General features: G+C 41.4%; 1 protein-coding gene across 5 annotated transcripts in view; it reads right to left on the bottom strand.

The window, feature by feature from the left end:
- The window catches only part of LYN (LYN proto-oncogene, Src family tyrosine kinase), a 52,050-nt gene that overhangs the window by 17,474 nt on the left and 11,471 nt on the right, over window positions 1–23,105 (bottom strand). For 2 of the 5 annotated variants that reach the window (XM_069957579.1, XM_069957578.1), the window contains exon 2: window positions 7,129–7,202. In XM_069957579.1, the coding sequence (XP_069813680.1) occupies window positions 7,129–7,197 (69 nt within the window). In that variant the 5' untranslated portion in view covers window positions 7,198–7,202. Of the gene's footprint in view, window positions 1–7,065; window positions 7,203–9,665; window positions 9,686–23,105 lie in introns of those variants that run through there. The other 3 variants (XM_069957577.1, XM_069957575.1, XM_069957576.1) reach the window with 2 other exon arrangements.

Consider the following 23,105-nt stretch of genomic DNA (forward strand, 5'->3'; position numbering starts at 1 on the left):
TAAGCAATATTGTATTAACCAACCCACTTGTCCAGCTGACGTAGCACATCCAAGCTTACCAAAGTGTACCATATATAACAAATAGCCTGTCTTTCACTGCATATCTATCGTGATTATATTCGTTTGTTGAAGAACACACAGCCTCACCCAGAAATTCAATTATTCCTGTGACTGAATGATGCCTGACGTACGTCATAATGGTCACCGTCTTGCACGTCACCAGGACAAAATGGAATTTTTGTCCTGGCCCCTAAAGCATTCTGCCCCTAGGCACATGACCATGACCAAGAAATACACTCTAGTAAAAAAAAAAAAAAAAAAAAAAAGGTGAGGCCCAACAAGAAGTATGCTACAGCAGAATGTACAGGAAGGTACAATTACGTTTCTTTCAGAATTTTACCCTGTCATTCTGATTTGCAGAAAAGAAGTAGAAAGGATTGGTGCCTTTAGGCTCCTCCGACCACTGACCTGACAAATGTAGTTATTATATCATTACAGCACCTACACCAACAGGTACTATAAGGTTATGTTCACACGCCAGACTCTGGTTATTTCTGAATATGGTTATTTATACAGCATTTGCATAGATTTTCATAACTCCTATTCAGATGTAAAAGGACACATGTTAAAATTTCTGCCATGAATCCACATGTGAACCTATACGCCAGAATGGAAAGCTGCTTGTATATTGAGAATGTATTACTCAGTCAATGATTCATCTGAATGGTGGGCAAATAATATTACATTCCAAGGCCTTTCCAACTTCCATTGTCCATACAGATGTCATATAGGGAGAGGTGTTGTCTGAAACCAGGCAACAGGTGAAACCTTTTCTGTGCTTCCCCCACCCCCTTTCTTAGTAAGACAACTCCTGTTACCTACAGACATTACAAATACTAAAAAAAAAAAAAGAACTATGGTGAAGAAATATCTGGTTGTACTTATAGATCAAGGGCTAAATCAGTCTGTAATGCCAATGTGATGCTCCTAAAGCCAGAGGAATACATTCATAAATTAACCCAAAACTACTTTTGAGCACTGGGTCACAAATATGGCGGCTTGGCACTAAAGAGAGTGCAAGGGAAGGCAGCAAAGGAGATAGGAGGCTGGTCTTATAAACACAGGAGCCAGGGGGGCCAGTAAGGTGAGTATGACTTAATATTTTAGTATTATAAATAAAAGTAAATGGCTGAATAACCCCTCCAATAAGATCAGATGGAAGAGAGATGGGTGCTGGTGGGAAAAGCCACAAAGAAATAAATGTCATCGGTCATTACTGCAAAGTTAGGTAGGAGAAAACATACTTCCTATAAGACTAAAAGTTGTTCCTCTTATGTGCTGGGAAATGAATGTCATTTGCTTAAAATATAATTGCTACGTCATCATTTTTTGCAATAGGGAAACCCAGATTTTAGAGTTAAAACAGTGCAGATATTTCTATAAATCAGCCCCCATAACTAAAACTCCATCATGCTGGCCATTCACATAAGAGGCCTATTACAGACTTCATCATAATGGTTAAATCGACCAAGTGTGCTACTGTATTTAATAGGACAAGCTGCTGCCAGACACCTCTCCTCTCCACCCCTCCAGCTCCCGTCTGCCTTTTCTTCTCCCCATCTCCAGAAAACCTCCCCTGAACCTGTCTTTTGACCTGACACCATCTTACTGCTTCCCCTCTCTACAATGGCACGTCAAAAAACTGACCTGTGGTGAGTACAACTACAGAGACTTTTACGTGTACTGAGCGTGTGGTCACTGCACGGGAAGTCAGTGGCAGCTGTGGAGGATAAGGCATATGGCAAAGCAGCTTCTTTTTATTTCAAATGAGAGAAAATTACTTTTGCAATAGAATTCAGTTTTAATGAATCAAACTCATAACTGACCGATCTGCAAACACTAATGGTAAACAATGGAAATACAAAAACTAGGACACGTCAACTCATGCAGGCATCAGAGGTTTTTAGACATAGTTAAAGGGGTTGTCCAGCGAAAAAAAAATTCTTTCAAATCAACTGGTGTCAGAAAGTTATATAGATTTGTAATTTACTTCTATTTAAAAATCTCAAGTCTTCCCATACTTACAAACTGTTGTATGTCCTGCAGGAAGTGTTGTTTTATTTACATTCAGACACAGTGCTCTCTGCTGACATCTCTGGCCGAGTCAGGAACTGTACAGAGCAGTAGCAAATCCCCATAGAAAACCTCTCCTGCTTAGGACAGTTCCTGACTAGGTCAGAGATGTCAGCAGAGAGCACAGTGTCTGAATGTAAATAAACAACACTTCTGCAGGATATACAGCAGCTTATAAGTATGGGAAGACATGAGATTTTTAAATAGAAGTAAATTACAAATCTATAAACGTTTCTGATATAAGTTGATTTGAAAGAAAAAAATTTTTGCTTGACAACCCCTTTGTGATTTTTTTGTAGCAAAAAAATCTGACTGCACTTGTTGGGAGGCGTAGAAATGAATACGGTGAAAAAGTGTTTTGGATAATGCACCAAATTCATCATATATCATGAGGTAGAATGAAGGTCATGCCCAAAGGGCATATTGACTTATACTGTCTAATGCTTAGCTCAATACTTGTAGACTGTCTAAAAATCTGAATTTATCATGGAGTCTACAGACTGCCAGATTCATCACCAGTAGACACTAACTTTAGACTAGGGCTCAGCATATGGCAAAGTGAATGCCTCATTTCCATACACAGTCTATTATTAGAAGAAGCCTACCAGCTTAAGTGAAATTAACCAAGAAGAAAAAAGTTGCAGTTTGTCATGCCCAAATGGGTGTGGCTTAAGAAAGGGTGTGGCATCATAATCGCTCAATAATCCTAAGCGAAGTTACATGTTTAATTAATCATGATGCTGATTTAGGCCATAATCGTCCACCCCTACTTTAGAACACCGACTAGTTGGCTTAGCATATACCAACATTTTTCCACAATTATAAGTTTATGGAATCACGCACAAACCAGGTACTGTTCCTGCTAAAACAACCCCATCCTTACCCATTAAAGGGGAACTACACATAAGGAAAACTTGTTTTCTATTAAAAGTACATAAAAACTTATATAGATGTGTCTCTATAATGTATTACCATATCTGTACGGTTCTGCCACACTGGTAGCTGATAGAAATCCAGGAAGCCAAGCCACATTGTCTCCTGCTCCCACTGCTCTCCCACCTTAGGAGACAAATCTTCCATGCCTCTGTCTCACATTGTGTGTGTTTGCTGAGCACAGGCAGATGATGCAGACAGGGGGCAGGGCGTGATGTCACAGGAGGCTTGGCTGGATCCCCCAATCCCCTGAGTGATTCACCATCTCTGACCGGCCATAAGCAGCTGCTGAAACTTCACTGATTGTGCAGAAGTGTGCAGTGAAATTAGGGCTGTGTTTACAGATGTTGGAGTTTCATTGCAGTACTGCAACGTATTCACAAAAATGATGCAGTAACACAAGAAATGATGCTAAAACAGCGCAGAAGATCAGAGCCGGCACTGACAATCCCACCTGAAGAAAAAACAGGCATAAACCGTATATATCCCATTTAAGATAATATTGGATAAAGTCCTTACTGTGGGGCTCAACTTCAAAGATAATTGATCATAATATGTGCGTGGAGATAAAAAAGAAAAAAATTAAATAAAAAAAGTTCTTTACTTTATTCCAATATCAGCGTTACAGGTAGAGAATACAGCAAGCTGTGTGTGTGTGTGGGGGGGGGGGGGCACAATAAAATGATAGAGTACTGCAAATAATTCAGTAACACAATGAAACTGCAATGTGTAAACACAGCCTAGATGTTCTGCAACAGATTTGGGCGGGGAATGGGCAGGGTAGAGGACTGTGATGAACAGCTGAGGGAAAGCATTGTATTCTGGAACCTGTAGTACTGAGTACAACTGCTCAAACGGGGAGTACAGCCACACAATACAGAACAAACCCCCAAAACAAATAGATTTTTGGTAGTTTCAAAACTGGGATAGATAGGCAAGTAATGCTATATGCTTCTGTAGAAGTTTACATTTTTTTTACCTCTACCTGGAGTTTCCCTTTAATCCCTTGTCAACCGAGATGCAAGTGCGTCTAAAACTGATCAAGTCATGAAAACCATCTTTTTGGTGCATTTACTATAATAAACTTAGACCTTTGTATATATGAGCTGCTATATCAGGGGTGGTCAGCTGATTTTCGGAAATGATAATAATGGTTATGAGACCTTCAAGAGTCTCAGTCATACCATCATAGGAGCATGCATTACTGCTCATTTTCCATACATTTCACATACTAACCTATAAGCTATAGAGACAAATCACCACTGACCGCCATACAACACATGTATCCTCCAGGGTCCTGAATTGTTCCCTACTTTCCTCCCATTGCCCTCATGTACACAGCCAATATATACAGTCAGAGATGATCCCTAGAGCAGACACGTTGGGTAGAAAGCATCACAGATTTGTTGCCTTCTGGGTCGGTACAAGGAACCTGAAGCACACAATCCCAATGTATCCTTGTTTGCCATTGTGTTAGTAGTCATGAGCTTTTGAGCCACACCAAACCCTCTCTGGTGCTTATATGGATGTGATATACAGTGTGTATGTATGGTATTTTTATTTATAGGGCCATGTGAAACTAAAAGGAATAAGGCACGTGACACACTGTATACAGAACATGGATATGAACACCCATTCGGATATAATCAGGGATTGCCGACTACACAATTTAGAGCTAAAGTAGAGAAACAATAAAGAAGTTTAGTACTTTTCGATGCAACCTCCCTCAACTCTACTCAGGAAAGAGCTAAAGAATAGTCTAGGTTTCGGAACTTCGTTTTCTGCATTGCTCTCTAGAGAAAAAAATGTACTTCCCCAACCAAACACGTTATAAATAGCCAGGTTTCATTAACGTAAGGATTCCGTACTGGCTGTACCCCTTTCCTTCCTCACTGTAGTTTACAAGACAATATGACAGAAACTTAAAGGGGTTGCTGGACCTAGTTAAACATTTACCCATCACTCGCGTTAATTTTTTTTAAAAATGTAAACGATTGTATGTTAACTAGTTAAAGTTGGGCGGGGGTGGGGTGCTGCAGCAATTCAGCAACACCAGTTTTGTGGAATCTGCAGCTCTGTACCTGGTACGGGGTAGATAGATTTACTTTGACAAAGACCTTTGGTTTTAGTTGGCAAAACACTGAAATTCTGATGTCTCAGGAACAGTGGAAAGCTGCAGCAGACCAATTTTTTTTTAAGCCGCTGTTTCAATGATTCCAGTCCTTTTAATGCCTTCATTGATATTTATCTAGCAGTGTGTCCAGCTCAGTAAGAGGTTAGGGGGTGACAGATTAAGTTAATCTATTGAATGTAATTCACATTCCAAACTGATGACACTGATAGCTGTTAAGTCAAGGAGACACGTGGTACCTTTCATATGTCTGTCTGTGCTTCCAGATTGCTTTTAATTTCCGATGAAACATGTCAGAGAGGCTTTCCCACGATCCTGATCTAAGAACTGTAAGACATCTTTGCTCTCCTCCCATCCTTACCCTGCTTGCAGTTGACTGTCAGTCAAGCAGGGTCAGGTATGGGTGGAGTAATCCACCAATCAGCAGATCAGGAGCTTGGGAAAACCTCTCTGACACTTTGCACTGGAGAATAAAAGAATTTTCTACATTCTGGAAGCACCGACAGATATATGACAGTTACCATGTGTCTCCCTGACCTAACAGCTATCTAACAGTGTCAGAAATTTGGAATGTGAATTGCATCTGATGGATTCACTTTAAGGATGCGTTCACACAGCGGAATCCCGCAGGCGTGCAAGCCCTTCCATAGACACGCTGTTTGACACTGAGGCAGACGGGATTCCGTAGCGGACAGCTCCATTGCGGAATTCCACCGATTTTGCCAAGTGTGAACATACCGTAAGACAATGACTCCCTGGTCTTGGTGACATTTAGTAGAGTTTGCTCTTCAATCTATCCACATAAATCATCCAGTGACATTGCTCCCCCCCCCCCTAAACAATAATAGAGCCAATCCTGAGGTGTACAATAGGTATGACCGCCTTTTCTCCAAATGACCTCAGCACTAGACTGAATTACGCCTATGGCTTATCTTAGTGCTGTGTTACCTACAGGAGAACGTCACTTCTGAGAACAGAGCACAGGGAGGGTTTTCTGTCTATGACTCACAGATAGCTGCTGTACCCACAGCCGCCATGGTAGCAAAGTGTCCTGAGGGTTCCTGCCTATAGTTTTTTTTATTTAAATACCAGACCGGTCGACCATATAATGCTTGGACTTTAACAGTTCTAGTTAATTTCTGTATACAGACATATCAAAAAGGGGAAACTGCAAACAGGAAGCCTTCAGATATATTTTCATAGTCCTATATTTTCTGAGAGTCAATTGTTTCTTGTTTCAGATGTAAATGGGAACAGAGCCTTTAGACCCCGAAAATAGCTAGAACGAGCGGCAAGTGAAGTATCACTGGAATCAGGGGACCACAAGCTATAAAGAGACGCTGTCCGTTGTAATTTTGGGGGACATGACAAGTTCTCCTAAATTTCCAAGAAATTACAACGTTACATGACAACCTTTAGGTGCTTAACTATTTCTAACAAATGGAACAAATAAAGTAATAATTACAATGCACTAAAGTTTACAGAAGAGGGTACCGTTTGCTGTGCGGTCATTCTCTATTTTAGTATAGTCCCTATCACAAAGCACTTTAACTGAAGCTCTATTTTGAGCACCATAAAATTGTCACCCATTGATTGGAGTGCTTGGTTACCACCTGCCAGATGAAATGAGATGTAAAAGTTCATATATAGGAATTATCCATGCAAAATGTATGTGCACATGCAATACAGTTGTATAGAGAGATTCAGGGATTATGTATTTGTACAGAGGTAGGTCCATGATTTTTATTAAATTACACCCCTTGAAGGCCAAAGCACCAGCAGCTAGACAGCCAGAGGAAAAGATTGGTAACAGTAGGAAAAACCATGAGGTGCTACTGAATGCATGCTGTCCTTGTCTATCTACTTACTGGCCTTTGCTGATTATGGGACGTTGGGTCTGGTACATAAATAGTTCGTTCAGGTTTACGTACTGGATAGCTCTTGAATTCGTTTTCGATCGGAGATGTTGGGCCTTTCGTTTTTGATTTGATACATCCCATATTTTCTGCAACAATAAAAGCAGTTATTATTGAGACTGGTGTTCGATACATGCATGGAGAGATCACAGCGCACTGCTAAACCGAACCTTAAACTCATACTGTCCATTACCTCCCACCCCCTGTTACTCTATGTGTGGTTCTTGGAACCATCCACAAACTTAGATGCAGCACATTTGAGATACACCTGTATAAAACTTGATAAAAAACTAAAAATCGCTTAATTTTCGTTGGTGGACATTGTGGACTAGGCAGGGCTTCATGACAGTTGGGCTCTCTCCCTAACCAGGAGATGTATCCCAACTGCTGTAAAGCCCCGCCTAGTTGACACTGTTAACCAATTATATGAAGCGAGAATAAGGGGGTTAACAGTATCACTTTAATATTTCTGAGCAAATTTAAAATGTGTGTCCCATCAAGACATTCCCTACCTATATGTTCTATTAGGGATTATGGATGTTATAAAAAGAGAGGGTGCTTGCACAGGAGCCCCTCTATGCATCTCCTCTAAGGCTCACTCCATTGAAAGTTCCATAGGATTCAATGTGGTGAATAACTCAACACGCAGAGCTATTCTTCCCATTAAATTAACAACTACTACAGAACCCCAATTATAAGTGAACATAACTTCCTAGGTTGACAAATTCGGCACTGAATTGCTAGTTTATGTCAGCAGCTTAGGGTATGTGCGGAATTTCAAGCGGAGTTCGCGCCATGGACTCTGCTTGAGGTTCTGCCTGTCCCATTGACACAATGTTTTTTCTCAAGTGGAATCAGTCATCCGCCCAAAGAATGGACATGTCCGTAGTGTGAACATAACCTTACATCAACCTCTGCTCAAATCTCTGTAAACCTCTGCTCAAATGGACAATCCTACTTAACTGTCCTCTATATATCAATCTGCTCGGCTCCTCCTGCTCTATAACAAGCTGCCAGCAGACTGAACTGCATTGGCAATGTGACAGGTTCCCTTTAAGGGTTAATTCACACGGAGGACTCAGCGACAAAATTCTGCTTGGAATCCCCATCGCGGACTCTGCTCGAAATTCTGCCTGCCTCAGCGCCTCAATGTAAGTTTTAGGGTGCCTCTGCTCAAAGAACTGAGCAGCAGACAGCGGAGGCGCCCTATACAGTAACTTACATTGAGGCGCTGAGGGCAGGCAGAATTCCAAGTGGAGTTACCGACAGGGATTCTGTTCGGAATTTCGGTGCCGATTCCTCTTTGGGATACTGTGGGATACTAAACTTTGGGATACTGTGGCTCCCTGAAATCTGAGGCATAACTTAGCACAGCATGCTGTACATACAGTATAATAGGAATTGGTTCCCAACATTATAACTGACCTAAGAATAGTGACACAAAACCGGGACATATAAGAAGGGAGGTTAGAGACCAGGCAAAATAGAGAATACAGTATAGAGAATACTATCATTCTAAAGTTTGATGTCTGCAGCCTAGGAGAGCAAAAGGTGAGAAAATATACTGGGAGACAATAAATAAAGACCATTCTCCATACTCCATCCATTCCTGTATAGCCAATCTCCCCATGACCACCTCTACCTGACTCTCTAACTTAATCAAAGGCGTATTTTACTAAAAGGCAAGTATCCTGTCAACAATAGATAACATACAGTGTAAAAATAGCCCTAAGCTCTAAAAGGAGAAGTCAGATTTTTCAGAAAATATTTCTACATTTTAGAGTTCCAACAAAGTCTTATTCTTATATGTCTTACATTATTTGGAAATTAAACAATACAATTAGTAAAGAGGTGAGAAAAGAGTAACCTAAAACAATGACATCACAAGTACAACAAGCACATGGATACACGCACACAACCCATTCAGATGAACTAGGAAGTCATGAAGGCCTGCAACAAATCTGCCACATGTGACTATATCCTTATAAAACACATTGATGTTCCACTACCTCAGCTGTCTATACGGAAACACTCTCCATTGACAATGTGATGTAAGACGTTATGCTCTTACTTTCTTGGCAATTACCACATGATAATTTAACAACAATGTACGCAAAGCTTTGTAATCCACCAGCTAAATAACACAGCATATAATATTATTATTATTATTAGGCTGATACTTTACCCCCAGCAGTGATCCACTGATCTGTTGAGCAACAACAAATCCCAATACACAAAATCACCTTCCTCCAAAGGGAAGACAATGCTCACATACTAGCCAAACCAGAGTCTCCTCCAAAAGCAAGAAACATCAGTCTGTAGACACCGGTTTAGGGGTTCTTGTTGCTTTTCAGGGCAGGGTGCTGGCTGGCTGGACAGATTCCTTAGAGACATCTCTGGTACGAGAACAATTCTCATTGAGACACAATCTCCATAATACTTCACGACAGATCCCAGCAATGTTATGCAGAAATTACAGAAAACCACTACTAGTCTACATGGCAGCGTATATACCCTGACTAACCCCCTGTTCCCATGCATACAATACTTACAGCAAGATTAAAAAGCCATAAAACACATGTCCATCATCTTCCACAATCTCACTATCGCCACCAGCTTAGGTAATGTCTCTCTATGCCTTCAGGTTTTTTTTTACCATTTTGTCTACATGCAAATGCTTCAGAAAAAAAAACATTTTCAATTCCTTTTTTTGTTTTGTTGAGCCGATAAGGCTGACGGCACAGAAACAGGAAGTTTTGCTCTCAACTCAAGCATATTACATATAAAAGGACGTTTCCACGCTACGACAGTAGCAAAAAGCTTATAGAAAAAAAAACAAGCTATAACTTATCCATTCATTGGAGGTAAATCGGCTGGAGTCCCCCCTTCCTCCTGCTACAGCCATATTACATAGAAGCGCATATCCCACTGTCAGAGGTTTCTCATACTGCCTTATACCACTCTTCTCATTACAAAACACATGCACACTTGGCTGAGCATACATGTGTATGGAGGAACAGCTGTCAGTCGAACGAGCACCTATATTTGTGCTGCATCGAAGTCACTCGACTGGATTTGACACTATGCAGAAATATGTACTAGGACATATCACACCTCCTGAGCTGGACTCCATGAGACCTTTGAAGGTGTCCTGTGGTGTCTTTTTTTCCCTTTAGGTCTTGTAAGTTTAAGACTTGTTCTCTAACACATGATGCTCAGTGTAAGATCTGGAATACGTCAACTTGTTGAACTCTTTGTCACCTTCCTCAAAAATTTCCTGAGCAATTTTTGCAGTGTGGTCGGGCACGTTATCCTGCTGAAAGCCCTTCACTGTCAACAAGGAATACCATTACCATAAAGTGGCGTACTTGGTTTGCAACACTGTTTAGTTAGATTAAATGCATCTAAGTAATATCCACATGAACAATATGGCCCAAGGTCTCCAAACAGAACATTGCCCAAATAACTACACTGCCTCCATCACTTCCACAGGTAAGTGACCTGGCCATCCACATAATGTAAATGCACTCTTAATTCAACAGACCAGGTCACTCCCTGCTCCATAGTCCAGTGCCAATGCTCATTTTTACAGAGCTTGACAGAAGCCAGCATAGGCACAAGTTTGGGGCTACACAGCCCCATTTACAGCATGCTGTAATTCCCCGTGTGTTCTGACACCTTTCTACCATAACCAGCAATAATTTTCTACTTGATGACCAGTTGTCCTTGCTTAAACTAATTTTGGTAGGTACCAACCATTGCAAACTAATAACACCTCATAAGATGGGTCAATTTGAGATGCTCAACTGATGCTTAAAGATGCTCTAGCCATCAAAATCTGTTTCTTTTTATATTTTCTTAGACTCTTTCATTTCCATACGTCCCAAAATTGGACAGGTGCCAGTGTCTGCCTTGACAATGAACAATGGAGTGGTGCTGAGCAGTGACATCATGCCGACACTCATCACTGCAGAGCGCCAGGTTAATATTCATTCACAGGGCCATCCGGGGCCAATCAGTGCACTGAGGACAGTAGTCCTGCCCACCTCACTGGCATATGAATTAAACGTCAAAGTACATGGAAACTATGCCAAGGATGAACGTAAGAAATTTACCTTCATCCACGGCACCCCGTGCGCTATAGGGACAGAGTTTCCCTTTAATAACGCCATTCTTGAATAGCAAGATTTAGGTAACATTGTACTAGACTATAGTTATTAGACATATCATCTTACCAAGTTTCAGAATTTCCCCTCTCTTTTCAAAAGACTGTAAAGCTCTATTCAACTATATGCTGTACAAACAGAAAGACATACTAGCCACAATAGCCTACTGTGTGGGGAGTTTTACACAGTGTGCTACAGGGCCTCTGTTCATCTCATGTCATTTGAAACTTCGAAAACTAGTGAAACCAGTCTGGGGACAAATACACGACATGGCAGCGGAGGGGAAAATCTGATCAAAGAATGGAGTCTAAGACAACATTACGTGAAACGTCAAAGGTCTGATGTCTGCATGGAAAATGACAACTTCATATTAGTTAGAAATACAAGTGAACATACGTTGTCGGTATAGGCGGCATGATACGTAAATGTAAATAGTGTCCACAGTGACATGTACAATAGGCACTGCTGAGTAAGTTGTTGTCGCTAGGTAATAATGGCGCTCCTCACATGGCCGGGAGGAAACTGTTCTTGGTTAGCAGAGAGAATTGTTAGGGAACGTCAACCAGATTCTCAGGAACAATTTCTTAAGTCGGTGGATCATTTCTTACAGGTCTGAAATGTTGCTTCGTGTTACCAGAACTTTAGCTGACAGCTGACTGTTACCCTAGAGCCTAAGGGCTGACATTAACCAGGGACCGGCCCTATTTAATAGGTATAGATATCTCTGCAAATACAGAGTAACACACAAAATATGTGAAAAAAAGAAGGTTGGCTCAATGTGGTGTGTAATCTGGTTCGGTTGGTGTGACAGTGAGGGCCTATAGAATAAGCCGCCTCCAACTATCGTGTAAGCTGGTTCTTTCAGATATATTAAAATGAACAAAACATTCACCAAGTACTATGTATAACCATCAGGCTAAGTTAACACACTATAAAATGAATAAAGTAAAATACATATATAAAATAAAGGTAAAATACATCTGTAATTTTGGGTTAAAAATATGTCTGTATTTTTAATATAATAATGCGCTCCATCAAAGTCAATGAGACATTGCCCGGCAGTGCACACACAGTATACAAATAACAGTAATCAGTTTTTTTCCCACCTACTTGTAATTTTTTACTTTTATTTTATGGTTTGTAAACCTAGCCCCAGTGTTCCGTCTTATAAGGATGTTCCAGCTAAACAAAAAAATTTACTTTGAGAATCCAAGGAAATACGCACAAGCTGCTAAGGAAGATATCTACTGACACAGCTATTTTAGAACCCATCTGAATGCACTGAACTAAACATATCCGTCATAGGTCAGAGAGATTCCAGAGGATTGTATATTCTTGTACTGTTCCTAATATCTGCACACCAATACACATGATAAACACCATTGGGATAAGTGAAACTGCTACGATAACTAAGCTCTGGATGTTCACTTTCATACCTAGGAATGTGTAGATGTACAACCCCCTGGAGTACCAATAAGGGGTCATTCACACGTCCGTAGAATTACCACTGTACATGGACGGTGGTCTGCGGACTGGACCTGGGAGCTCCCAGCATCATGATTAATTAAGATGTCGGGAGCTCCTAAACAGTTTAAAAGTTTGCGCTAGTGTACTGACACAGCCTTCTCCTCTCCCATACCTTACCCTGCCTGGGACCGTGAACCAAGCAGAGATAAGTATGTTAGGGGGAGCAAGGAGGCATTCCAGAATGCTGCAGTTCAAGATCTTGGGAACGCCTATTATATTAAAAGGTACCATGTGCCTCCTAACAGCAGTTTGGAACATAATTTACAACTGACAGATCCCCTTTAATAAGGTTTATAGGATTTAGACACATTTGAACATATTTTTTTTTATTACTACATGGTACCAACAAAAAATTACGACCCCTTTGGAATCTGGCATTATCCAACAGTAAGTAAATATAACTGAGAACCAAGAGGCTGCTCCATCCATCCAGCCAGCGGAGCATTGTCGAGAGTGATACAAGTACCTACTAGGAGATTTCTCACTGCTGAAGGTGCAGACAACTCTGAGCGATCATGTTAAGAGAGCCCGAATACCACACAGTCCTGTATATGATTATAGAGCGGCCGTCAAGCATAAGTAGTGCTGCTATATTCACTCGTTATAGGATTCTCTGAGGGCAAGAGAAGGCAACCCCATTCAAAATACAAGGCAACCCCATTCTGGTGGGGATCCCAGCGAGCAGTCACCTCCTAGCTGATCAGATACTCATGCACAGGATAAGCGACACATTATACTGTGATAACCACTTTTAGGCTAGGTTAATACACAGTGACAAGAAAACAAATGTCTGAACAGATAAATAAAAGGCAGGCAATAAATAAGCGTGTTCGAAATTTAGACGGCCGTAGTCAAATACAGCAGCTATTCTATATGGTGTGTGTGCACTGTTAGTCGATTTTCCATTAGATTCTATGGAGTGCATTATTACATTGAAAATATAGCCGTATTTTTATTTTTACAGTGTGTGAATAAAGCCAATATTTCCAAATACATCCAGTGAGTCGGTATGTCACTTATCTTAGATATACTAAACATTTAGTAGATAAGGATATGTTCTCGGTAGACATCCCCTAGTTTTCCATACATTCATTACTTATATAGTGCTGGCATATTCTGCAGTGCGGTACAGAGCCTGTCATCACACATATCAGTCCCTCTACTATATGCCGCTTAAAATTTATTTTCTCGCATTTAGACACACACATCAGGGTCATTTGTAATAGGAGGCCGATAAAGCTATTGGTATATGTTTGGAGTGTGGGAGGAACCTCAGGCAAACACCGAGAACATAATCTCACATCTGTGTAGAGATTATCTTTGGTCACAGTTGAACTTTTCAATAGATCCGGTATCACATATGTGATGAGTAAACAGGAATATTATAGTGGGGATATATTTGTAATATTTAGGCATTATGTCTCTTCTGTAGACGTAATATACACATTAAAAGGAGTGAGAAGCTTAAAACTAATCAGCCACCATAAGATGGATACCACCATTATGCAATATGGGGAACTGTGGAGACTTGCCAGTCACTGGAAATTATGTTATAGGAAGTGACACAGTACAAGTAAATTGCAAAATGATATTCTTTTCACTGCCTTACAAGACTGCGGACAAGGGTCATTGGTGAACAGGCAGAGCATTGTGCCATGTGCACATCTAGAATGTCTGGTTTTGCGTAAGGAACCAATCACAACTCGGCTTTCATCTTACCAGAACTCGTTAGGATATGAATGCTGAGCTGTGATTGGTTGTTGAGGGGAAAAAAAATGGTTTAAAAAAGGGACTTTGACCTCCACCATTCCCAAGAACAAGGTCAAAATTGTCCATAGAATGAACAGTGTCATCAGGTGACACCTGTGGACTACACAGTCTAAAAATGCACCAGATTTATCCCAGTGACTTTAACAAGTCACAGCAGGGTATGGTGTATAAATGAGAAATGGGAACAGGCTTTAGATAATTGAAGGGGATAGAGAGAAGGGGTCACCGACAGCTGCAGGGATATCATTAATTCTTCACCAGCTTCTTCTATTACCTCCTCACAATGAGAAGAAGCCTTACGTGTTCTGCGGCCTGTAGCTGCTCTCGTGCACCGCTCTCTCTACTCCTAAGCATGCCTAGCACAGGCCACCTCTGCTCCTTCCAGGCATCTAACTGCATCTAGGCCGCCCCATGACTCAACTTAGTGTCCCATTTATCTGGGCCTGGACAGTCTTCTTCACTAAAACAGCACTAAATTTTCCTTAAAGAAGCAGTTCACTTTTTTTTTTTTTGCCCCCCCCCCCCCCCAGCAGCCTGTGGCATGTATACTTACCGAAGATGATCGGCGTCCGGCGGCGTAGCTCCGGTCCAGTCCCACGGTGCTGTTCAAATCCGGCTGCTGTCAGTCCTCTGCTCTGTCCTGTCATTATACGCCGGAAGTCACTCGTTTCCATGCATTCTCTATGGAAGCGCGTGACAAATCCGGCGGAAGTGAGCGTGCGCCGGATTTGTACGGCACCGCGGGATGGGACCGGAGCTACGCCGCGGGACACCGATCATCTTCTGTAAGTATACATGCCACAGGCTACAGAGGGGGGGCCCAAAAAAAAAAAAAAAGTGAATTGCTTCTTTAATAAGAGACATTGTGGCACCACAGGACAAGCAACATACCTCAAGAAACAGTACCTAAAATCTAAAACGATCCTGCTGAATCTAGGATTGTTGGTAGGTATATGGGCTCCTCTATTTTATGATGCAAGAGATGAATGGAAGGGCTTCCATAAAGGGGTATAAGGCCTTTTCCATATCACCATATGTCTCCAATCTCATACAAAAAAAATTTTATCTGATGTATTCTGTATGCCAAATTAAAAAAAAAATCAGCATTGCTACATATTACATAAAGGCGGTGCTTGCACTGGGCTATTGAGCAATTTATACTTGTCCCCCAAATCATTATTAGGGCACTTTTTTATTTTACATTTACATCTAAGGTCATAATATAAAGCCCCATCACTGGGTATGAATTAGAGAAGTACATGTAGCGGTTTACAAAAATTTACTAGAAGTGAAATAACATAATTGGCGTCCTGTACATTACACAAGATCTGAGTTTGGGAAAACTGACAGACAAGGTTTCAGCATGCAGCACGCAGCACGTGACCAACCATCAGCTGTTCATCTGTTTTTATGACATTAAAAAAACAATGTTCTGCTTTCCTCAGAACAGGTTATGACTGCCATCCATTTTGGGCATATTTTTTTAGCAAAGTTAAAAAGAAAAAAGGCAACTTTCTCCAATATATAGGAAGCAACAATCAGCAAAACTACTTATAAAAACCTTTGATCAGCGCGTAAAGCTAATAAAACAATCCAGAGTCTGTCAGGTCACGGCAACGGATAGAAAGGTAATGTGTTTTACTTCCTCTAAACTCCCTAAAATTGCACAACACACCGAGGCCGTAACAAGGGCTGGTTAATCATTATTTATTCTGGCTGGATTTCTCCAGCGAATGTGTCCGAGTTAGCGGCTGAACACATTTTAGAAAGTGAATCTCAGGCTTACTTTAAGTGGAGGAGAACGGCCAGGTAAAGCCACACAGATACAGATGAGGAAGTTGCACGCTTTAAATTCCATGTCCATGGTAACAAAGAAAGGGGTTTTCCCATAGACAGCATATGGGATAGGTAGTACATGTTAGATTGCAGAGGGTCCCACCCAATCCCTAGTATGGGGGGGGGTCAGAGTTCCCAGTTTCTCACTAGCACCTAGCAGACCTCTCAGCCGTTTCCTTCCACCACAGAAGTATGAGCTTGTGCACACTAAGGCTATGTTCACACTGCGTATGTTTCTGGCCGTAGTGCGAACCGCAAACATACGCACGTAGTTTTGAAGTTGATGCGTTCGCTTGAAAGTATACGATATACGCCTGCACAATGCACACTACATATGAGCTTACGGCCGGATCCTATATGGCGCCGTGAAAAATGAACAAGACCATTGTTTGAGGACGGAAATGTTGAAACTCACGGCCGTGGATTTCCATGCGGTCCCGTACGAAGTACTTATTTCAGCCAAATTAAACTTGATTTTTCGATCCAAAAGGTTCTGTGTGGTTTATGGGGCTGGGCGAAGATTTCCAAGTAAATGACCTGTTTCAGATCGCTTCTAAACAAGCTAGGGAAGCATAACTGTACTACCGGCGTGTGTTCGCAGTTTGTACGCATCCGGCCGCATGTCGATTTTTCCCACGCCCGTAGTTTCAGCCCCACATGTACGGCGGCATATGAAATGCGTCCGGCCTCATACGCAGTGTGAACATAGCCCTAAGGGTATAAACACACACACCGTATACGCAGCATATTTACTGCTGCGATACGCAGCGTATTTATTGCTGCGATACGCAGCAGATTAGATCTAAATAACTGAACACAGCATCAAATCTGCTGCAGATCTGCTGCATATCTGCTGCGTATACGGTGTGTGTGTTTGTACCCTAAGGGTTTATTCCCCCCCCCGTCTCTTAAATTACGGAGGTTACGGACAGGGAAGCCCTGCAATGGAGTGTTTCCCCGCCTGGAATGATGTATCAAAATCATGCCAGGAGCAGGGAAACTGTTTGAATCTCCGCGGCACTGTAGTGACACAGCTGTGCAAATTAATTTTTTGCAGATTACATACAAAGATTGATAACATAATATATGGTCTTGAAAAATGACTGAACGTGTGAATGAGGCTGTTTCTGTTTCCGTTTATTGTATACACTAAAGGAGCGCTTCTCAAACTTTTTCTGGAACCTAACCCAACAGAGCAAAGAAGTAATGCTGAGGCATTACTATCTGTGGTGAAAGTCCATGCAAAGAATAATTGAAAAAAAAAAAAAAAAAAAAAAAAAAAAAAAAATTATATATATATATATTATATATATATATATATATATATATATATATATATATATATTATATTATATATTTAATTTTTTTTTCCAGTCTACCCTTCATTTGTCTCCTAATGTCTCTATCACATTAAAATAAGTACAGAATACATCAATAATGTTCTTAAACCAGAGATTGCTGCAGCTAGGGCCAGGACTGTGCAGTTTATAGTCACTTTTGTGTAAGCTGCCCCCCCCCCCTTCCCCCAGCTGTGTCTCACCAACTAGGAGGAGGCCTGCCTCACAGTTCTTCCATAAAACAGAATGTTTTCCATTGGTTGATCTTATTAAAGAAATTTATAAATTAAAGGCAGACTGCAACACATACTTTTTTCCCCTATCATATACAAGTGTGGTTGACTGCGTTTTTCTGTACATCAAAATTAAAACAGAAATTGTAAAATAGACAGAAAAACAGTATGAACCCAACTTAAGATTTCACAAAAGCTGCAACCCCCTAAAAACATGCCAACGTACAGATAAATTCCCAAAAGGTGGTCCCTAATTTACATCCATTTGGACATAAAACTGAACTGTATTGGGACTTATTTACATTTTCCATTGAATTTATTGGGAAAAAACTGCCAGTCTGCAACAAAACAGCCATTTTTGGGCCTCTAGGATTCTTTGGGCATGTTCAAATGGGACTTCATACAAAGTCACTCTGGACATGCTAGGGGAAAGGGAAGGGGGGAGGAGTGAGGACACTATTCTCCCCACACCTGTGACAGGTGAGAGTTCCAGCAGGCCATACACAAGACAAGCTATGTCTCCTAATACCCTCTATACATATGCTTGTTCAGCTGAGTGGACAAAGCCCCTGCCAGGCTCTTGTGGCAACAGCTTGTCTCTCAGAGAACAAAATAATTGGGTTGTTGAACCCCAACATACCCAATACTTCTCTCCCCTGACTCTCTGCCAAAGGGAGATATTAGGGAAGGCCTTTCTGTACACAGCACGGAGCTCCCTACCTCCATGGTATATTTCAGGCTTCACCACTTTCTGCATTTAATGGTTGGGCGCATAACATTTTATTTTGAAAATACAAATTCATTTTCTTAAGAAACAAAACAGCAACTATCATGGGACCATCCTTTATGTAGAGACTAGGAAGTGAGACTGTCATGATGTACAATGATTCTCTATAGAGCCATCAGTAATAATAGGGAGATGGAAATGAGAAACGGCAAGATGAAGCTGAAAACTTCAACTATAAAGAAAAGGAATATAAAATTGTATGATGTGACCTGACTACATAGAAATGTATGTGAAATCTATACAACTGACACGAAGATAGATAATGGAAGGAATCCAGGTCACCAGCGACCTCAGAAAAAGCCAAGCAGAATGGACAACAAGTGGACAGGGCTTTCCTACCGCCACATCTGGAGGTAGATATGTACAGTATCTATCATGTTAGATACTGTATATGATTTAATGTACTGTAATTCATTAACTATATCTATAGTTATCCTTTTAAAAATAAGATAGAGAAGATTCCAATGTCAAAAATTGGGTTTCTGGGAGTAGAAAAAAAAGGTCTGCTTTATATTCCAGAAACAGCACCACTTCTCCTCATTGGTTATGCATTATATTGCAGCTTTTCTTTTGTAATGTTGGACAATGCAATTGAAATCTTCCCATTAAAAGCATGAGTTTCATAAGTTCGTTCCAATGAACAGAAGAATGTCCTTAATCTAGCTCATCCACGTTACCCCTGCACAGAGAAGGAAGTCCGCCATCATGGGGTTAGTAAACATGTTCTTTTGATTTATATGTTGTCTATTAAAAATCTCCAAAATCAAGCCAAAATGGAGAGAATGACCACAATTCTGCTCCAATACAAAGGTGGTCTTACTGGAATTAATAATAAAGGTGTATTTAGCATACTGTGTGTGTTGATACATGTATGCTCCTGTGGATGTTTGTAGGTTAAGACCTATAAATCCAGGTCTTGAGATTCCCATTCAGCCGGAAAAGGTTGAATCAATGATGAGAGAAGTCCTGGGCACAATGCTAGACAAAGTCCCCTAAAAGGCTATCTCCACCTCTGCAGCCAAATCTTTTCTTTTTCTTCCAATGCAGACCTTTGCATCTCCATGGTAACAGACTACAAATAAACCCTGTGCAGTCTGACCCTGTAGTCACACTCTTTTTCATAGGTCTTCTACTTTTTGTTACCTTTTGGCAAGATGTTAGGGCCCTATTACATGGGACGATTATCGTACGGAAAATCGTTATATTGTTTAAATTTAAACGATAATCATTCTGTGTACTTGCAGACAACGATCAAAAAAATCGTTTGTGTGTTGCTAATCGTTGATTTAGATCTGACCCTAAAATCATTGTTAATTGTTCGCTAATCGTTCGCTGTAATTCCACTATTGTTCACTTTAATTCCGCATTTGTTCCCTATTGTTCAGTGTAATTCCACATTGTTCATTCTTTTCTGGGATCAGAAGGAGTAAATGATCGTCGTAATGATTGTAACTAATGACTTTTTTTTTTTATTATTTACTTTATCTTTTTTTATTCTAGAATTTTTTTTTTTTTTTTTTAAAGGAGGTAAAACCTAGTGACTTAAGGTTTTGGTGATTGTAAACTGGAGGCTGGATCGGAGACCCCCGAAAGAGCATAATGATTGGATAAGGGGTGTAGGAGAGATCTGGTCCCGCTTTGGGGGGGGGGAAGGGGGATGGGGTGGTAGTGGCCTAGTTGGAGGGGTGGGGTCGAACGGCGCACTATGGGAGGAGCCGTGGACCTATGATGCTTGATTACCTAAGAAATTTAAATAATGAGTAAGTTTTAATATCAGTTAATAACTTCCGGTTAAAGCATAATAGGGGTGATACGGAGAGCCATTGGTTCATTATATATGGATCTGGGCTTGCCAAGTGATGCCCTTGAGTCTTGGAGTTCACTATTATTGATATCAGTTAAGGTTCATAACGATAAACTGGAGTGTGATTTAAGGGGGAGTAACAACGGGGTTTAGTGGTTCATTATACATGCACTTCTGCCTCGGAGTTAAGATCCCATATATATATGCGTATATGTACTTGTTGTTCTTTAGTTTATTAGTTGCTATAATGAGTATTTCAAGTGAATAAGGGTACCTGGCGTCAGAATGGTGACCTGACTCGACCTTACGACCCTGTGGGTCCGTGTCCTTCCGTCCTCCGTCCTAACTTATGGGGATAGGGTTCTCTCAGAGGAGGGTTCTTCTCTTCTGTGCTCTTTTTTCTATTCTTCTGGGGCTGTCTAGGTTACATCATGGGTAAATAACTAGTAGGAGATACTTAGGGGAGTGTGGGGGGGGGGGGCCCTCCGAAACAGTCTCCGGTAGGTTGTACAGTGTTATGGTAATTGAGTATAGGAATAGACCAATGAAAGATCAACTCAATGTTTTTGTAATGGGATCAATGGCAGAGAGAAAATCTGAGAGGATAATGTCCAGAAAGAAAAATGGAAGATATTAAAAGTGTAAATGTTTGTGGTTTGGATTTTGCCTCTTGCCTCTATTATATATTTATTTATTATTATTTTTTTTTTTTTTTTTTGGGGGGGGGGGGGGAAGGGAGAGGTAATTCTGATGTAATATATTGTGATATGGAGGTTTTTTTTTGCCTTGAAATGTAATCAATAAAAATTGCTTCGTCTAATAGGACCCTAACAGAAGTTTTTAATCCCGACCATTTAGATGTACTGGGGATAATAAAAAAAACAAACAATCAATCACTTGCAAAGTAAGATAACTTTTAACAAACGGAAAAGACCCTCCTGAGTAAAATCCACAGAGAGTACGGATGTTCAAAAAGAAATACACCAAATCAGTAACTGGAAGCCCAGTTGTTGCAGAGCCCGGCCACAAAACCGAATATACAGAAGCTGGTCTAAGCAGGGTGTGCTACAGGAAATACTCTATATACCACTACAGTGAAGGGTCAAATAATGTGAGGTGGCGGAAGGTCTGCAGTAAGTTACAGACAAGGCTGTCAACCACATATAAAACATTTTTGAATAAAGGTTCAACCTAAAACGCTTGAAGTTCTGGAAAAGACAGTAAAGCTGCGAATTTTAAGTTAATTTTAAATTACACAGGAGTATCTATCATTTTGTAAAACATTTGATATGTCATAGTGACATAGTGGCACATGGTTTTATTGGTGGGGGTCCAGGTGCTGAAGTGCACTTTGCTGAACACTATGCCCCTTCATTGTTGGCTTTGCTCTATGTGGCATATTAACTCCTACACTTTCTATGATTGTGTATACCACATGCTTGGCTCTCTGAGGAGCGCTGGGCAGAGCTAATAAGAAATAAAGGGGCACAGTGCTCAGCCCCTGAAACCCCACTGATCAAAACAGGTCTTATGACATGTCAAAACTTTTTATTTAAATGAAAGCTACCCTTTGAACACCATTCTACCATTTTGATGTTGTAGAGTCTGTCACTTTTTCACATAGCAGGCTGTCCTGCTGAATCTGACATAGACCCAACAGCACACTGCTTAACTGTAAAATAATTCAGTCCGTGAATGAAACTATTCTGATGCATGAGCACAAGTCATACAACAGCATCCTGGACCCAGACTAAAGGCCCTATTCCACCAACAGATCTGACGACAGATTATCTGCCAAAGATTTGAAGCCAAACCCAGGAGTTAGGGCTGGGCGGTATACCGTGAAAATACCGAAACCGTCTCTGGCGTCGGTTAACCGACCTCAACTTTGCCAGGACGGTATCTGCGGTATTTCACAGTTTTGGGTGCTTTATGTGCAGAGACGCAGGACGTGGCTGCAGCGGAAGAGAGGAGTCTTATCCCAGGCCTGAGACAGGAGGGGGATCACTGAGCTCCGACACTACAGCCCAGGGATCTGGCTGATCTCTCTCAGGACCCCCCAAGAGGCAGACACTGAGCCCCGCAGCCTCGGGGTGTCCTGCATCCCCCTACCCGGGCAGCGCGCGCAGCACAGACCGGACAGCTTCTGCTGGGGTGACCGCTCTGCCCCTCCCCCTCCAGTCACTGCCGGGCCGTCCATTTAAACAGGGCAATTGCCGCGCAGAGCAGTGACCTGGAGCCAGAGCGGTTCCCAGGCTCCAGTCACTGCCACGCTGCCACAGATATCCCCCTCCGTGTAACAGCAGCAGCCTTCAGGCGGTAACCTACTACTTTCTGCTTCTGCCCCACACAGCCCTCCCCCGTAACTAGCCGGCACCGGTCTCCAGGAGATAACACTCTGCAGCCATTGTAGCTCCTCCCGTTGTGTACTGTCCAGAGAAAGAGACAGTGTCTGACTAGTGGCAGCTACTGCACGGAGGAGCCGCTTACTCGTCTCTGCTGCTCTAGATCTTATCACTGACAGGCAGAGGC

The sequence above is a fragment of the Dendropsophus ebraccatus genome, chromosome 2, assembly GCF_027789765.1.
Source record: "Dendropsophus ebraccatus isolate aDenEbr1 chromosome 2, aDenEbr1.pat, whole genome shotgun sequence".
NCBI lineage: Eukaryota > Metazoa > Chordata > Amphibia > Anura > Hylidae > Dendropsophus > Dendropsophus ebraccatus.